The 16,059-nt window shown below is 37.4% G+C and overlaps 1 protein-coding gene across 1 annotated transcript; it reads left to right on the top strand.

The window, feature by feature from the left end:
* Nucleotides 1-5,521: 5,521 nt before the first annotated feature.
* On the top strand, nucleotides 5,522-14,291 carry LOC103710980 (uncharacterized). Its single transcript, XM_008796931.3, has 6 exons — nucleotides 5,522-6,184; nucleotides 7,176-7,411; nucleotides 7,496-7,754; nucleotides 13,380-13,559; nucleotides 13,655-13,810; nucleotides 13,903-14,291. The coding sequence occupies exons 1-6, from the start codon at nucleotides 6,155-6,157 to the stop codon at nucleotides 14,074-14,076; spliced, it is 1,035 nt and encodes a 344-aa protein (XP_008795153.2). The 5' UTR covers nucleotides 5,522-6,154; the 3' UTR covers nucleotides 14,077-14,291.
* The last annotated feature ends 1,768 nt before the right edge of the window (nucleotides 14,292-16,059 follow it).

The following is a 16,059-nucleotide window of genomic DNA, read 5'->3' as shown; positions in this document are numbered from 1 at the left end:
CTTATCTAAACTTCTCCCCTGTACCTGATTATTACTGGTCCTCCCTTGCTTCAGACTATCAAAACTTTCACTAATCTTCTCCTAAATTTCATCGATCACCATAAAGCAATTCCGAGTTGTATGAGATATTTTAAACAGCCGGCCGGTGTTGTGTGGAGCTATCTTGGCTTAGGAACCGACGTGCCACAGATTGGATAGAGCGACCACTTGGAGGAGTTACTGATGGCTCATGACTCTGCTTGTTGGCCGGTCGTAGGTTGCCTAAGTATTTAACCATTTGGTATGGGGTCGAGGCATGTAATCGTCCAACTACAAATGTTGGATGATGTTATTTAACATAGAACAGGTTTAGTGGGGCCTTGCTCATTCCAGTTGGGTTGAGGCCTATCAGACCCAGATCTCCATATATCATAGGCATCATAAAACCTGGTGTGCAGCAGTTTCCACCCCACTGCATAATATAATTTCTTCACACCTCTACTCTGTATAAGTTGAGAACCTCAGTGAAGCTGTTTCCTGACCATGCTCTCTTCTTGTAGGTTTAAATATCCATGTGGTGTAATGAAGAGAAAAAAAATCATATAAATGTTACCAGTTGATATGATCACTTTCAGACATCAAATATTCTTTTACTCTTGAAGTAAGGGTTGTATGCGAGTTCTATATTTAACTTTCAATCATAATTGCTTTATAATCATAATAGAGATACAAATTGGCTAGGTCTGCTGCAAGCATATCCAAAACTTTTAACGAGGCTCAAACACGAAGAAATCTAATCTAGGGTCGTCTCTTAACATCTCTATTTGCAATCACTATATTTCAGTGTCATGAAATTATATATATATATATATACACGCAAAACATGTGTTTGGTATATAATTAATTATCTCCATGGTAAAACAATAAATTTATTATAATTCTAGATTAATGGAGCTGATTTAAGGTCTTCATCCAGAATAAATTTATTATAAGGGAAACATTCAAATTGCGGCAGTTGTTTCTCATCATGAGAGAATTCCTGATCATTAGCAGCTCTGAAAATAATCAACATAATGACCTGAAACAGTTTGTAAGCATGCTCATTATTTTTCCGCTAAGATGAAGGGGTCAAGCACATTATAATCAAAGTTAGAAAAGTATCTTGGAATGGGATAAGTTATCATGATGAATTGGAATACAGTGTCAAGTAGAAGACGTGAAGTTGAGATTATGGGCCTATCAGAAGCCAGGTCTTTCATTCCAGGATAACTTCACACAATCTAAGGAACAATGTTACTGTGCTGCTTCCGTAGATGACCCTCCAATGCTTAAATTAGGAAGAGTGTTTGTACAGAAATAAAGAAAAAATTAGAGAGACAGAATATTGCTCTAATTGAGATTTTGGCAGTTACCTTTCATGGTGGATCTTTAGGTTTATTTATAGTTAAGGGATACAGAATCTCTAGATTTTAGGCCGGATCGGAACAATTATCAAAGTTTCAAAAATATGGTCTGATGTTCCGGTGCTATGACCTCGTCCGCCAGAAAGTCTCTCCGATTTCTTTCGGAGAGAAAGCTGTCTATTGCATTCTAACAATCAGGAGTTGGGTTGTAACTGCCGAAGATTCCGCTGTAACTACATGAGATTCAGCTATAACTATCTGGGATCATGCCAAACGGCTTAAGATTGCGACAGCTATAACTCGAGGAGTAACGAAAGAAGTGTGTTTTTGGCCATTGTTTGAGCTGCTTGGTGTCGAGCTGATTGTTTGGTCGAGCAAGGAACCTGACTCCACAAGTTGGTTGCTTCTAATCTGCTTAGCTCGGCCATCTAGTTGGTGGAAATTGATTTAGTCTGATTCTATCAAGGAGGTGTTGGGGCTACCATGTGGGTTGTGGGTTGGATGAATCTGGTTGCACCACATCACCATACTTATTTGATGCCACATCAGTTACAGAGATGGGTTGAGAGGGGTCGATGAGATGTTCCTGCATCTCAGTTGCATCCAAATGAAGGTTACCTGAAGAAATTGGACATAAGCATCCAAACAGGCCTTGAAAACATTTAGGTTCGCATGGTCGTAGGTCATGATACTTTTATATCATATCTAAGGCTTCCGTAACTAATCTTGAAAACTACATATGCCTTTCCTGTCCCGATCGAGAAGTCGAAGTCGAGCAATGACTATAATTAAATTCTTTTTTCTCTAATCAGACACCAGCTCAAGACGCTGACATTTGCTCTTCTAATTGTCAGGGACTCAGGATTCATATAAAACCTATGACTTTAACAAGAAGAAAATCCATCCTCTCAATTGGAAAATCCCGAACGAAACTTTGACAAAGTAAATCAGATAAAATATAGATACCAAAACATCATTAGAAAGTCAAGGTCCGGCCCATGGATTCAATGGTCCAGATTGGATCACATATCGACCCGACCTCGCTGGCTTGATGATGGGCCGGGCCTACCGCCTACGTCCCTCATGATGCCGTGAGGCGGGGCTCTTCTCTCGAGGCCATCTCGTCACCCGCAACCTCATAAAACTCACCGTCCTACGTACCGTCACCGCCACGATGCACCTCATTCATCGCGTCACACGGCCATCAATTGGTCCACATCCGGAACAGCGTTCCCGACGGTGGTCCTCGAGTCGCACGAGCCGGGGTCCAAGGTTGAACGGAAAAGTACGACCGTGCGATCCACGGGGGCACGGTGATGATGACTCCTTCGGCTTCAAGCGAGCATGGAGACGTGGGACCACGGAAGTTTCGCCGTATGATGATGTGGACGGCCGTGATGGATGGTGGCCGGGTTGGTGGTCTCGCGTTTGGCCACGTCAGCTACGCGTGAGTCCGAGCTTTCGGGTCCCCGAGGCAGCCGCAGAACAAAGGCGTTTGACCCCCGCTTTCCGCATGGCATTTTATCTTGTTTTCAAATTTTATAATTAAAGATATGATTAAAAAATGTCAAAATTATGGGGGTTGGGGGCTTGTGGAGACTCGCCGGTCACCACTCACCGGCAGGTGGAGAAGCGTCCGTCCACCTAAAACTGGTGTTATTTCAAACCCTGTCTTATTGGTAGGATGCAATGTCGCTAACAGTCTTGAGATTTATAAAGCCGTTTATTTGGGGGAGTGTATAGGTCTTCATCTGCGGCAATATTAATTAGTCGATGAATTTTGAGTTACTAACTTACTTGATAGAAGACTGTTCAGCGGACTTTGAAAATGGCTTGAGAGAGACGGACAGAGGATTCCAAACCTCTCTAGTGCCTGAGTGATGGCTTTCTAGAGGAAATTTGAATTCTTATATGCTCTTGCATAGGGTAATGGTTTGGTATGCTTTGCAAAGCTAGGAATCATGATAAACCGTTGGCAATTAGAATGCACAAGAAAAATGAATCATTTCTCCTTACTCATGAAAGGTGGTGTTAGTGTGCTATAATGCCGCATTCTCATTTGAAGCACTTGGTCTCGTAACCTGTAATTATTATCGTTAAACCGTTGGCTAGTCATGCTTTTTGGTTGCATGCCTGCTGTCATAGAAATTCTTTGTTTGCTTTAAAGGAGAGTGCACTATATTATAGAGGCATAGAATATTGAAAAGGAGAGTGCTTTTATACCGAAGAGGAGGAGTCATGCCAAAGTTTGAAACTTTTACGGATATAGTTGTAAAACACATATTTAACTTTCATCATGTGTTTAGGTAGGATCATGAAGGAGACCATGGGTGAGATTAGAAGGATGGATGGTCCTCATCCACTATTTAGTTCAAAAATCTTAAAAAAGAATAGATAAAAAGAAGAGATTCTCCATCCATCCTAGCCCACCAAATAAACACCATAGCAAAGGACAAGCATAAGACAGCTCTAAATAAATTCCATAGCAAAGGACGAGCACAACCATTTTCAATATTGAATATACTTTTTATTTGATATACAAAATAAAATCATTTCATTTCTCTCCCTTGCCTTCTGAACATATACACATCGTGGTTGAAAAGAAACAAGATCATTCGTACAATTAAAATTTGAAGTAAATTGATCAGTCTAGATAAAAAATATTGGTTACATAAGATTATAACCATCCATCAAAATTTATATTTCTTTCCCCTGCATTACACATACCCAAAAACCAGCACTACTTTAGCCTGATATCCAATTAATTTCACGCACATTTATTACATGTTGCAATGCTACTATTATGAACTTCTATAAGTACCTAGACAAACATGAGCAATTACTCAGCTAACAATTTATCCAAGTGAACCGTTCACTTTTTCTTTTCTTTTTAGACATGCTAGTAATGTTACATGTCACTCAACGCAGCCCATCATGGTTCAATCTGCTATACAATTCTGTCCATCTCCATTGCATACATGTGCCTACATACTCAAAATATACCTTTTCTCAGGGCACTGACACATTCTCTTTCTTTTTATACATGCCATCAAGAATGCAATTTTTAGGAGTGCTATCACAAATGTTGGGATCCTACTACTTCCAAGTGAAAAGGAAGAACACAAATTTAATTGGATCTCATGCAATATCTATATTTAATAGGAATTTGCCCAAGATGACGATTCAAATTGTTGCATATTTCTACCCCTCTGCAGTACACATATGAGCCCAAAAACTCATAACATACCTTTTCCCAGGGAATTGACATCATTTTTTTATGCAACCAACAGCCTTAGTTAAATCATTCCATTTCCAAGAAATTAACACATTTAACTAAGAGGAGAATGAAATTCTAAGCCCCTAAGGACTATATAATCTAAGTATATTTCTTTCATCCTCTTATTCATATACCCTCCCTCTCTCTCTCTCTTTATGTTCGAGCCTGCTGCTATGTGATGTTTGCTGACTTTTAAACGAGAATAATCTTTCATGGGCTACATACGTCTACAAAAAGGCAAACAGCCCGGCCGACTGGGTGGCCTCATTTGCGACCTACCATTCGGAAGAATTCATCTGGAGCGATTATGCATCTGTGCCTCAGTCTTTATGTTATTTTTTTTTAATTTTGTCGGTTGTACCTATACTTGGATTGCCATTGTACCACACACAAAAAAAAAAAAAAAAGTAGTGTTCCCTGTTGAAATATCTCAGCTTTATGTAATTACTTCTGTCTTATGTCTGTGCGGGACAGGGCCACAGTTCAATCATGGTCCCCTGTTGTTTGTTGCTAGCTGTTCTGCTATTTTTTTTTTTCTCATGTAACTTATTTCCTGTCCAAACTTTGTCTCCTTTATTTACCAAAAAGAAACTATGAATACAAATATTTTAATTATTTCATACAAAAAAGCAATTAAATAGCATCATTGCCATTCATCAAATTTGCACGCACATGTATTCTACGAGTGGCTATATATACATGAGTACGTGTCGGACAAGTAATTTATCAAAATGTTCTGTTTACTTTTCTCTTGTTTTTTTTATGCATGATAGCAAGAGCGTAATTTTAGGAGCCGTTCACAAATTAGATTTCTTCCAGATGAATAGGATGTGGATAAAAACATAAATTTTGAATACATCACATCTCTTTCTCGTATTAGTATATTCCCCCCCAAGCCCTCCCCTCTCTCTCTTTCTCTCTTCGTGTCTGTTGGATTTGTCCGCCCTCTCGCCGACTCTCTCTCTCTCCAAATTGCCAGGTGTACTTCCGTGAAGCTTTGAGAGAGTCGAGAGAGGAGGAAAGATTTGTTTTTGAGGAAGAAAAACGATCGGAGATTCGAGATCGAAACAAATCCAAGCGAAAGGAAAGGCGGGCAGAGAAGAGAAGCGAAGAAGAGAGGAGAGCGTTTCAGGCGTTTGATGGCAATGATGGTGGCTCACGGGAGGGTTTTAGTATGCTGGGAAAAGGCCACGCCCACCTGTGCGCTTTGATTTCTTAGCTCCGCTCCGGTCCTTAAAGAGCCTCCTTTTGTAAAGGAAGAGAAAAATATGCTCAAAAAGAAGTCTTTTTTGGGAGAGAGACAGAGAGGGAAGAAGCAAGAGGAAGAGGAATAGAAAAAGAAAAAGGGAAGAAAGCTCAAACTCTCTGTGTGTGTGGGAGAGAGAGAGAGAGAGAGAGAGAGAGAGAGAGAGAGTGAGAAGAGGGGAGGGGGGAGCTCTTCTTTTTATGCCCTTTTTCTTGAAGGATAGACAAAAAGCCGAAATAAAAGCAAAAGATGGCAGAAGATTGCTGTTCTTTCAATAAGGTGATTCCTCTCTCGTTCTCTCTTTTTCTGTATCTTTTTTTTTTCCTTGTCTAATGCAATTAGATATCTTGCTCTGTTTTTGCTTTCTTGCGGGGTTAAAAAAGTGGGATTTTGATGTTGTCTCGTGGGAATACGAGCGTCTCTGTTTTGTTGGTAATCTTTTTTATAATGATACTCTTCCTTTCCTGGAATAAATATGTTTTATCCGAGATTTATTTAATTCACTTTTTTAGGGCAAAGTTTCCTGGTATTGAATAAACGATAGTATATTTTGTCTTTTTTTTTCGTTCTTTATTGATTAAATACTTTAAAGCTCCTTTCTTTTCTCCTTATTAGGGATTCTTGTTGATTTTGAAGATCTTTATATCCAATTAATGCACTGGCTTGAACAATCTTCGGTGCCAGTGGATTTTGAAGCCTCTCTTAGCTCGTGGTTTGCCATCATATTCTGATGCTTTGCATTAGAAGAATTCGGTGCTATGAATTTTCTGATCTGATTTCTATTAACTTCAAGGGACTTTGCATGGTTCTTCTTCTTATGGCTTTTAACTAATGGAGTGAACGGGTAGAGAAACGACAATTATTTTGTTTTGTCTTTTCTTCTGGTCATTGATTTTCTTTTTTGTTACTCTCTCTAGAAGTTTGATCAGTTCTTCTTTTCTTTTTTTTTCCTGTCTGTTTCTTATCTCTACACAAGATTAATACATTTGTTTGGACCTTCCTTAGCTTGTGGTTTACCCGCTTTTTGCTTTGGACGCCTTTGAAAGCATCATAGATGAGCTTACTAATTCAAATCTTAGTATCGTCTAGAGCTAATCTGGAACCTTCTTATGTACTTGTCAAGTTCCTTGCAAGCAAAGTGCAATCTTGGTTAGAGTTGTGTTTATTTTTGTATATGGTCGCAATGGGACTATCAGGGGACTTATAGCTTCTCTATGTGTTTCACATATCTAACCATGTTAAATATTTTCTTTTTCTTCATCTCAAACAGGAGTCATTCATAATAAAGCCTCCAAAGAAATCGCCGCTTGCATTGAGGATGGTTGTCTTGGCTGCTGTTATGATCTGTGGCGTTTATATTTGCTCTATGTGTTTAAAGCAAATAGGAAATCATGGTGTGCCCAGAATAATAAAGATTGAACTAGCAGAACAGCCTTGCCATGATCCTGGTATTCCACCATCTGAGATTCCTTATGCGCACTATCCGGAACCTACCACTTATAGCCGGTAAAGAGGCTTCTTTTTTCTGGATATTTATTTTTGATTTAGATTTTACGAAGACCTTGCATAACAACTCTCTTACCTTGTCAGGGAAGAATGTGCATGCACACCAGTTCGGTACTTTGCTATATTGTCAATGCAGAGGTCTGGAAGTGGGTGGTTCGAGACTTTGCTAAACAGCCACATTAACATTAGCTCTAATGGGGAGATATTCTCCGTCAAAGAAAGGAGAAGTAGTATATTAGCTATCATAAAGACATTGGACAAAGTTTACAATCTAGATTGGCACAGTAGTGCTTCAAAAAATGAATGCACAGCTGCTGTCGGCTTTAAGTGGATGCTTAATCAGGTAAATCTAAGAAAGTTATTGTGATGTGTTTTGTATAGTATGGTATGTACTATGGTATTCGTCATGCATGTTTTAATGTTGGACCTAAGTAAGAAGTTTAAGCTGTTTATGTTTGTTTGATTTTAATCTTGAATGAGCACTGATGTCACAAAGAATTCTAAAATTTCAGTTATTTCTATGCATGGGGTTGTTTCCATGATCTATTTTGGAAAATAAGGAGCTTGTTGTGTGAGATTAGCTTATGCATTGTCCATTTCTCTGTTTGATTGGATCATCTTGTGTTGCTTTGAATGCCTAAACCTTAGCTAGATAAAACCAGCTCAGCATTGCTCGAATTTGATGATCTGTCACTTATCAGTCGCTATAGACTATAGATTTTTAAAATCAAATGGAACAACAGTATTTTTGTTCATAATCGTCAGGGTTTCTTATATTTAGCATTTTACTAGCAAATCAACAACCATACTGTAGACCTTACTGGATGATGCTTCAATTTAGGAGTGAGTTGCTGTTTTATGATATCATGCCATCAATTGCATTATTGATCATCTTCCTACTTCCCTTCTCATTCTTGTTCTCGTTTACTCAAGTGACAGGTAGATTTATCATTCCCTCTGATAATTCTCGTTCTCACTCTTCCTAATATTTTCTCTCTATGCTTTTGTTCGCACTCTATCTAACATTTTTTAGTAAGTCTTGTCTATTTTGTCTTCTGACTTGTTTAGCCTTTCCTTAGAACTGGTGAGTCCAGCATGCCCATGTATGTGTCACAAGAAGGATTATATTTTTCTTTCAGTTACTTGTTTCTGTTCACAGACCCTTTTAGTTGCTCTTTAAATTGTAATAATATATTTTTATCCATGTATCATAACAAGTTAACTCTGGTCTAGTATTCTAGTAATTATTTTTTCTATAGTAAATAATTTTTAGTGATATATAGGATGCATCAAATAATAGGGCTTTGGTTTTGGGAAATAAGAGATTTAAATTTGATCATTTGATATTCTATCAATTATATGTCATTTTATGTTTTGAAGTGTTCTTATTCTTCTGTTGGCCATTTCCCCTCATCCTCCCCTACCTTTCTTTTTTTTTTTTTTTGTGGTGGTGTGTGGTGTGTGTCTCTTTTTTTTTTTTTGGGGGGGGGGGGGGGGGTGGTGAAGGTTTGGGGGTAAGGGAACAAAATAAAGTTTCTTCCCCTGTTTTTTGAGTCTTGATGTTCATTCTAAGTCAATTAGAGGTTGGAGAGAGCTGAGGCATTGGGTAATTTAGTGTATCTAGTGGTATAGATTAAGCAGCAAGTATATTGTAGGTTTGAAGACCTTAGAGGGAGTGGACTGGGGTTGGAGGAATCAGAGGAAAAAGAAACACACTTATGGTTGGTGGAGGACATAAAGAATTGCTCAGATATATTGTAGGTGCCAGTGTTGATGGGGTTGATATGGCTTGGGTAGGAAGGAGTAGAGGGAAGAAGAGAGGGAAAGAGAATAAAATAAAGGAGCTGGTCTGGTTGGTTTCGGGCAATTCTATAATTTTTGGGACAAAAAAGGGATCATAGAGATAGATCGAAGGATAGAAAAAAAGGGCAAGGTTATTGAGAATTTTATGTCTTTTTGTGAAAGGTCATCATCGGGATACTTAGTTATATTTTCTTTGTTCATTGTCTAACTTTTGCCTAAAAATAATGGTGAATTGGGGCTTAACAGCTTATCCTAGTGGTCACACCCATCAAGCTATCAACCAAAGGTTCTAGGTTCGAGGCTTAGGTGGTACTTCCCAGGTATTTGGACTTGGATAATATGGATGGGTCTCTCTTTCTTTCCCGATGATGAAAAAAATAACTCTTGCACCCAAATGACATGATAGTTGAAATGGTGGGGATCCATTGGTGTGGATGACTGGGTTGGAGCTTTGGCCTCGATGGTGTGATAGTGAGTAGCGCTGGAGCTCGACAACCAAAGGCTGGATTGATGATGGGATCAAGGCATTCCAGGAGGAAGAGAAAAGGGAGAGGAGAGAGGGAGGATGGAGGATATAGAAGTGAAAGAGAGTGATATGAGGGGAGAGATAGGAGAGGAGAGGAGCAGATGGAGGCTGGGTTTGGCACAATTGTAGTAGAAATAGATAAGGGATAAGGGTTTCATTTTATATGTCTTTGTTCCTTAAAAGTCTTGTACATTGTGTATATATGCGTGCTGTCTATGTATAGGGTTCTAGGCAGGTCAGAATCCTACAACCCAAAACTGACCTGACTTGCCAGTGAGTCTGGTTTGTTGGACCCATACCTGAGCCATGATGTCACCATGTCAAGTTTTCAGTCAGTCATTCTTCTTGCAGTCAAAGTCTTTCTGTAGAGGTTTGTTCTATGTCTATTAATTTATATTTAGTCACACTCACTGTTCTTTTCTCCTCTTCTGGTTACTTATGATGTATCGTGCAATTCCTTGGTTACTAATCAAATTTCATGCTATTCCTCTGAATAGTATCTTTGCTTGTCTAGAACATTCCTTGTAATTAGCATCACACTTAACTGGCTTCTGTGAACCAGTTACTTCGGCATCCATGGTAGGGGGGTGTCATTGAGTATCATTTCTAGTTATCATTTGGATTTGGTTCTTGGTTGTTTTTCATTGTTCTTATACCTTTCACTGTGTTCTCATGTGTGCGGTATTCCCTTCTGGTAAATCTTTCTTATGGGTAACTTGTTAACAATCAGTTGTGGTTATTAGTACTCAGTCATCCTTTGCAGTTACTATCAGAAATTAAGCTATTCTGAAAGTAAAACTTGTACCAAGATCTCAGTTGTGATAATTTGCAGATAGTCTTTGGAATGAATTCACAAGGCTCTCCTCATGCATGTCTGGTTATCAAACTAGTTGAGTCATCATTTTTGCTCATCGATATGCGCTTTTGATGATGATTTAAGCTTATGTGCAACTTGTTATTACAATAACATTTTCTCCCTATCTTAGATTCTGTATTAACGATAAGTTTCTAAGAAGACTTGCTGCAGAGTTCTTATTATCTAACATCTTGTTGTATAAAGTGGAGTTTTGACTCGAGTTTTCCAATTTTTCTAGCTAGTCCACTTGCAACTGTTGTTTCTCTAAAGCAAGGTTGTTAAAATGGTTTATATGGTCCTTAAACTCTTCCGGTCCTTGGGGGTTTAATCAGTTTAAATAGACTATAGAATGGCTGAGTTTTACGAAATGTTAAGTGTATGAAATTCACATAAAATTAATGTGTAAAACATCCAAATTATTAAAAACAATGACTCTTCTAGGCGTATTTGTTATTTAATAAATGTTCTGGTGTCCTTATTATCAACTTTGGAGTAAAACCGAGAACTTTGTGAAGTAGTTGGTAGGAAATTACAAGACTGTGCTGTTGTTGGTGGTAGTTTAAGAAAAAAACAAGAACTAGAAGGTGATTTTTTGCTGTAACTATTTTGAGAAGAGAGCATCTAAATGTTACAAGAAAAAAGGGAGAAGAAAAAAGATTAAGATATAGAGAGAGGAAGGCAAGACAAATTTTTCCTTTGTCAGTATAAATGCTAAGGTGCAGGTAAATCAGAATAATACTTCTCTCTCAGTTGAGCATATTATGGTGTACTCACATGAAACTTCTAGACTGTTTGATGACTAAAATACACAGCCAGAGAAAAAATGCAGATAATGATTGTTAGATCACGTTAATGAGTTATTTTAGTTTGGTCATTAAACTAATAATCATGCAAGACTAAAAGGTTGCTAAAAATTTAAGCAGGTCGTGCTTAAGCATTTATGCTTTATTTAGCCACTAGATGGTTGCATAGGCACTTAAATGGCCATTTAATGAAGTGTTTTCTTTGCTTCATCGCATCTCTCGCGTCTTTCCATCAAGAAATTACTAGTCTTCCTTTCCTAAATCTTGAAAGTACGAAATATGTATGTAAATTCCTATAAGGTTAACACTGTACTATAAGGTTGGTATTCCAGCAGACACCATGCATGTTGAGGATTTTGAACTATAACTTTATCTAGGGGAGTTATATTCTCACTTCAATTAATATAACAAGCAAAATATGTTGTTAATACCTTCTGTATTTGATTTTTATATTTCTGTGTTCATTACTTCATAAGGATGTTTGTGGTGCAAACAAGAATTAATGGAATGAAAACATTAAATTCCCAAAAATTATGGTGCCGGAGATTTGGAAATTAAGAGGAAGTTTTAGCATTCTTTAGCAGTCTGTTAGAAGATAGAAATTAATCTTTTATCTTCCAAGTAAAAGGGTTTGGGTCTCATTGCCATGCATTATGAAAGTCTGAAACTTGGCCGTGAAATTCTGAAGCTGAGAAGATGATTGTGAGAGAGAGGCTTTAAGTGATTCAAGGAACAAAATCATTGGAGACATGAATTGTAAAAAAAGCTGATGAGGCTAAGATTCAGACGTGGAACTTGTTACAATCTGTAACTTTGCTGTGTAATTTTTAGTTTGGGGACAGCCAAATCTTTCCTCGCTTACTAGCACACATTAACGCTGAATATGTTAAATACATAAAAAGAGTCAGGAAACCTGTCATAATTGCTTTTGACTTTATTAAACTCAAGTTTTGATGTATTTGGAACATTAAAATTTAAATGACAACTTGTTTGTTGGGGTATAGGTAGGGCTGTTAATAATGTCCTATTCATCTCATCATAAGTTAGTAAAAATTATTGAAAATTAATTTAAAATACCATGAAAATTGATTTTAAATATAAATAAATCTTGTATTGATAATAATTACATATCCTAAGATCCACATATTGAAAATTTAATATTAAAACAATAGAAACAAAAGAAGGTAAGGTGCGTATGGTTCATGACCGGAATTGAAATTGGAATGGATTGAAATGGGAATCGGAATGGTCATATTTTCTGACATATTTGGTTTGTGACTAAAATTGGAACTGGAATTAAAATGGCCGTTTGGGACATTTTTAGAAAATTAATTAAATAGAATGGTATTTTTGAAAAATCATTTTTTTAAAGTAAACCTGACATAATAGGATTTGAATACTAGGAGGAGAGTCGGGATTGGGTTTTGCGGTATTGGGAGTGGGAGTCACTCATTCGCATTCTCATTCTAGAGCCCAACCCCCCTCAACCAAATGTGTCCTTAGAAGAGAGATTTAGAGCCAACAGCTAGCGAATATGTGAATAAGTGGACTCGCAAAGAGGCAACCATGTAAGAAAGCATCATGGAGAAATTCTAGTGGGGATTTTGAAGGTTTGACCTTTAGATTTTTGGTAATTGATTTGTGTGACCATGAGAGAAAGAAACCAAACCAAGGACACTGAAAAGGGATGATAGAGGAAAAAGGTTGGAATAGATAGAAGTGGAGAACTTTTTTATTTTGAATATACATGTTTTTTGAAAGTAAAAAGTTGGAAGGATGAAAAACCTATTAGCGCCTAAAACCACGCCCAACATAGCCGTACATGGTTTTAAATTGAATGACGAATTTCTGTTAGAAATATGCTAGGAAATAGAGGGATCTGACCATGTTAGATAGTAATTGTTCTGTATTTTTTTTCTCTCAGAATAATTGTAGAATATGATGTTCTGCCTGACATCCATTGTCTCATTGTTACTGCAGGGTCTTATGGCAAATCATGAAAAAATAGTTGATTACTTCAAGATAAGAGGGGTCTCTGCAATATTCCTTTTTAGAAGAAACCAACTCCGCCAGATGGTTTCAATACTAGCAAACAATCATGATCGAAATACTAAGCAGTTAAATGGAACGCATAAAGCTCACGTGCATTCAAAAGATGAGGCCAGTCTCTCCCATCACATTCTGGCACAGAATCATACATATCAAAACAAAATTCTAGGCAGATTCTAAGTTTTTTGGTTGGCAATTGCCTGCAGGCTGAAGTTCTTGCACGATACAAGCCTACAATTAATGCGACATCATTGATTTCACATCTACGAAACACCGGGGAGTTGGCTGCCAATGCTCTTGAATACTTTAACGGCACCCGCCACATTGTTCTCTACTATGAGGATCTCATTCAGAACCGCACTGTAAGTTCTCTACTTTTCTGCTTTTAGTTTGTAAACATCTAAATTGTTTCTCAAACCAGTTTTGCCATAACATCTACTTTGTTTTCGTCCAGAAAATGGTGGATGTTCTGGACTTCCTTAAAGTGCCTCAGAGAAAGCTGGCCAGTCGTCATGTTAAAATACACACTAGGCCATTGTCCGAGCAGGTTCAGAACTGGGATGACGTCTACTGTGCCCTTAAAGGAAGTCGGTATGAGAACTTCTTGCATGCTGACTACAAAATGTAGAGTGTGACCATGAGTTCAGTTGGTGTATATAATTTCCCTTCTTTTCTCCCCTTGCCAATAGCTGGCTTTTTATGCAATCATAAGCCAGAAAAATTTTGGTTGTCGAAATAGCATTTGATGCTTAAAAAATATTCCCAAAGCTTTCCAACTTTCTTGTTTCCCTAAGAATATGATTCATGGTATACAAGTTGGCTCCAAGATGCGTCGTTTCCGTACATGGATTGCTTTTGTTTTGTGCGTTGACAACTAATCATTCTTGATGATTTTTTTTTTTTCACTTAGTACGGTGTGTAATATCCAAGTCTTTACGATGTGATGAGCTTGTTGAGAATAGATGGAGTAATTGTACTGAGCTCCACTTGGAATGACTCCTCTCTTGTTCTGATAGTTTTTTTTTATGTACATATTTTGTTTTATTGGTTGCACAGAGGGCTTAAAAACTTTTATTAATGATGAACGAGTTCTGCCTCAGCATGCCTCATACACCCACATATATGTAAATGTATGTATGTATGTATCTATACATATAAGAGAGAGAAAGAGAGGGACCACATCTATTCTACTGATCTTTTCATTTACCATATGGATGCCTATACTAATGACGCTGGTGGTGTGGTGTTGAGTAATCTGTAAAGTTTTTCATTTGCTGCATGGACACTGGTACAATGACATGGATGTTAATGTATTTAGTCATTATTAAAGTTTATTGCTTTATGTGCAGCAGAAATTTGACTACTGAAGTATCATATTAATGATAATTTATTATATTATTATGTTATATTTTAAGAATAGTTGAAAAAAGAAGGAAAAAACACTATATCCTGTGCATATTAGTCATGCTGGCATTAGTGACAAGTGTTTCTACAAGTAGACTCTTGTGTAGAGTTCTTTGTTTCTGAAGTAAACGTTAGTGCTAATGATGTTGGCATTAATAATGGAAACTTTGGTTTAGTCATTATTAAAGTTTATTATTTAATGTGCAACAGGAATTTAGTCATTGAGTTATTCTATTTATTATAATTTGTTATATTGATATATTTCATTGGCTAATGATCTCTGCGCTGTGGAAAATTAATATAACGAGATTACACGATGGTCCATGATTGAACCTAGAACCTCTTTTAGTGGCTGCACCCCTAGCTCTTCGATTTGGAAGAGGTGCAACCTTCTAGTTAGTGCTTGGTAAATCGGTTCAGCAAATGGTTAGTATTCTTTCCATGCAAAGTTTTTGGACGCCTTCCAACTCCTCTTGCATATCAGTGTATAATCCTGTGCTTTTTTTATATAAAGTAAGAAGCATATGCGTAAGTGGTGTGAGAAGAAAAGACACGAAAACTAGCTCTTTCATGACTCATGAGCCAACTATAGCAGATCATTAATTGACACTAAGGGCCTGTTTGGTTCGCGGAAAAAGAAGAGAGAAAAGTGTGGTCAACGGAAAAGTAATGAGATGCCTTTTGTTTGGTTGAAGTTTTCAAAAGAGAGATATGGAAAAGTTGTATTTTTATAGAAATATGATTTTCACATTTTATGGAAAAGTCTTTTCCATCAGAAACATAGGAAAGTTACTTTCCCATGAGGTGGAAATCACTCTATCTTTATTTTTTTCCAAAAGAGGCATTAAAGACCTAATTTTTATTAAGGGTATAATAGGAATTACACATAACTTTCTCAGAAAAGTGGATGGTCAACCAAACATAAGCATTCTAGAAATCTGTCACTTTTTCATGTTTAACCAAACATGCCAAAAGTACATTCCTAGGTATTCTCTTCCTAGGAATTTTATTTTCAGAAATCATATTCATAGGAGGAAAAATGCTTCCCGCGAACCAAACGAGCCCTAAGTATATTCAAGTCGAGCCCAAAAATAGGCAATGCGCAGCAAGAACAAGCACTTTTTTTGTGCCGACTCATGACGAAGAATAGTCGGCCTTTTGCTATAATTCTTGTTTTATTTTGATGTTCTCCAAGTTTATTTTAAAG

Source organism: Phoenix dactylifera, chromosome 5, assembly GCF_051530095.1.
Source record: "Phoenix dactylifera cultivar Ajwa chromosome 5, Ajwa_hap1_PhDact_Kaust_v1.1, whole genome shotgun sequence".
Taxonomy (NCBI): Eukaryota; Viridiplantae; Streptophyta; class Magnoliopsida; order Arecales; family Arecaceae; genus Phoenix; species Phoenix dactylifera.
Note: the sequence above shows the minus strand (reverse complement) of the source record. Positions and strands in the feature narration are given on the sequence as shown.

Bases quoted from the DNA above. Each gene is read 5' to 3' on its own strand.
- LOC103710980 (XM_008796931.3), top strand. From the start codon at position 6,155: ATGGCAGAAGATTGCTGTTCTTTCAATAAG. The intron at 7,412-7,495 runs GTAAAGAGGCTT...TTACCTTGTCAG, and splicing joins GAACCTACCACTTATAGCCG to GGAAGAATGTGCATGCACAC. The intron at 13,811-13,902 runs GTAAGTTCTCTA...GTTTTCGTCCAG, and splicing joins ATCTCATTCAGAACCGCACT to AAAATGGTGGATGTTCTGGA.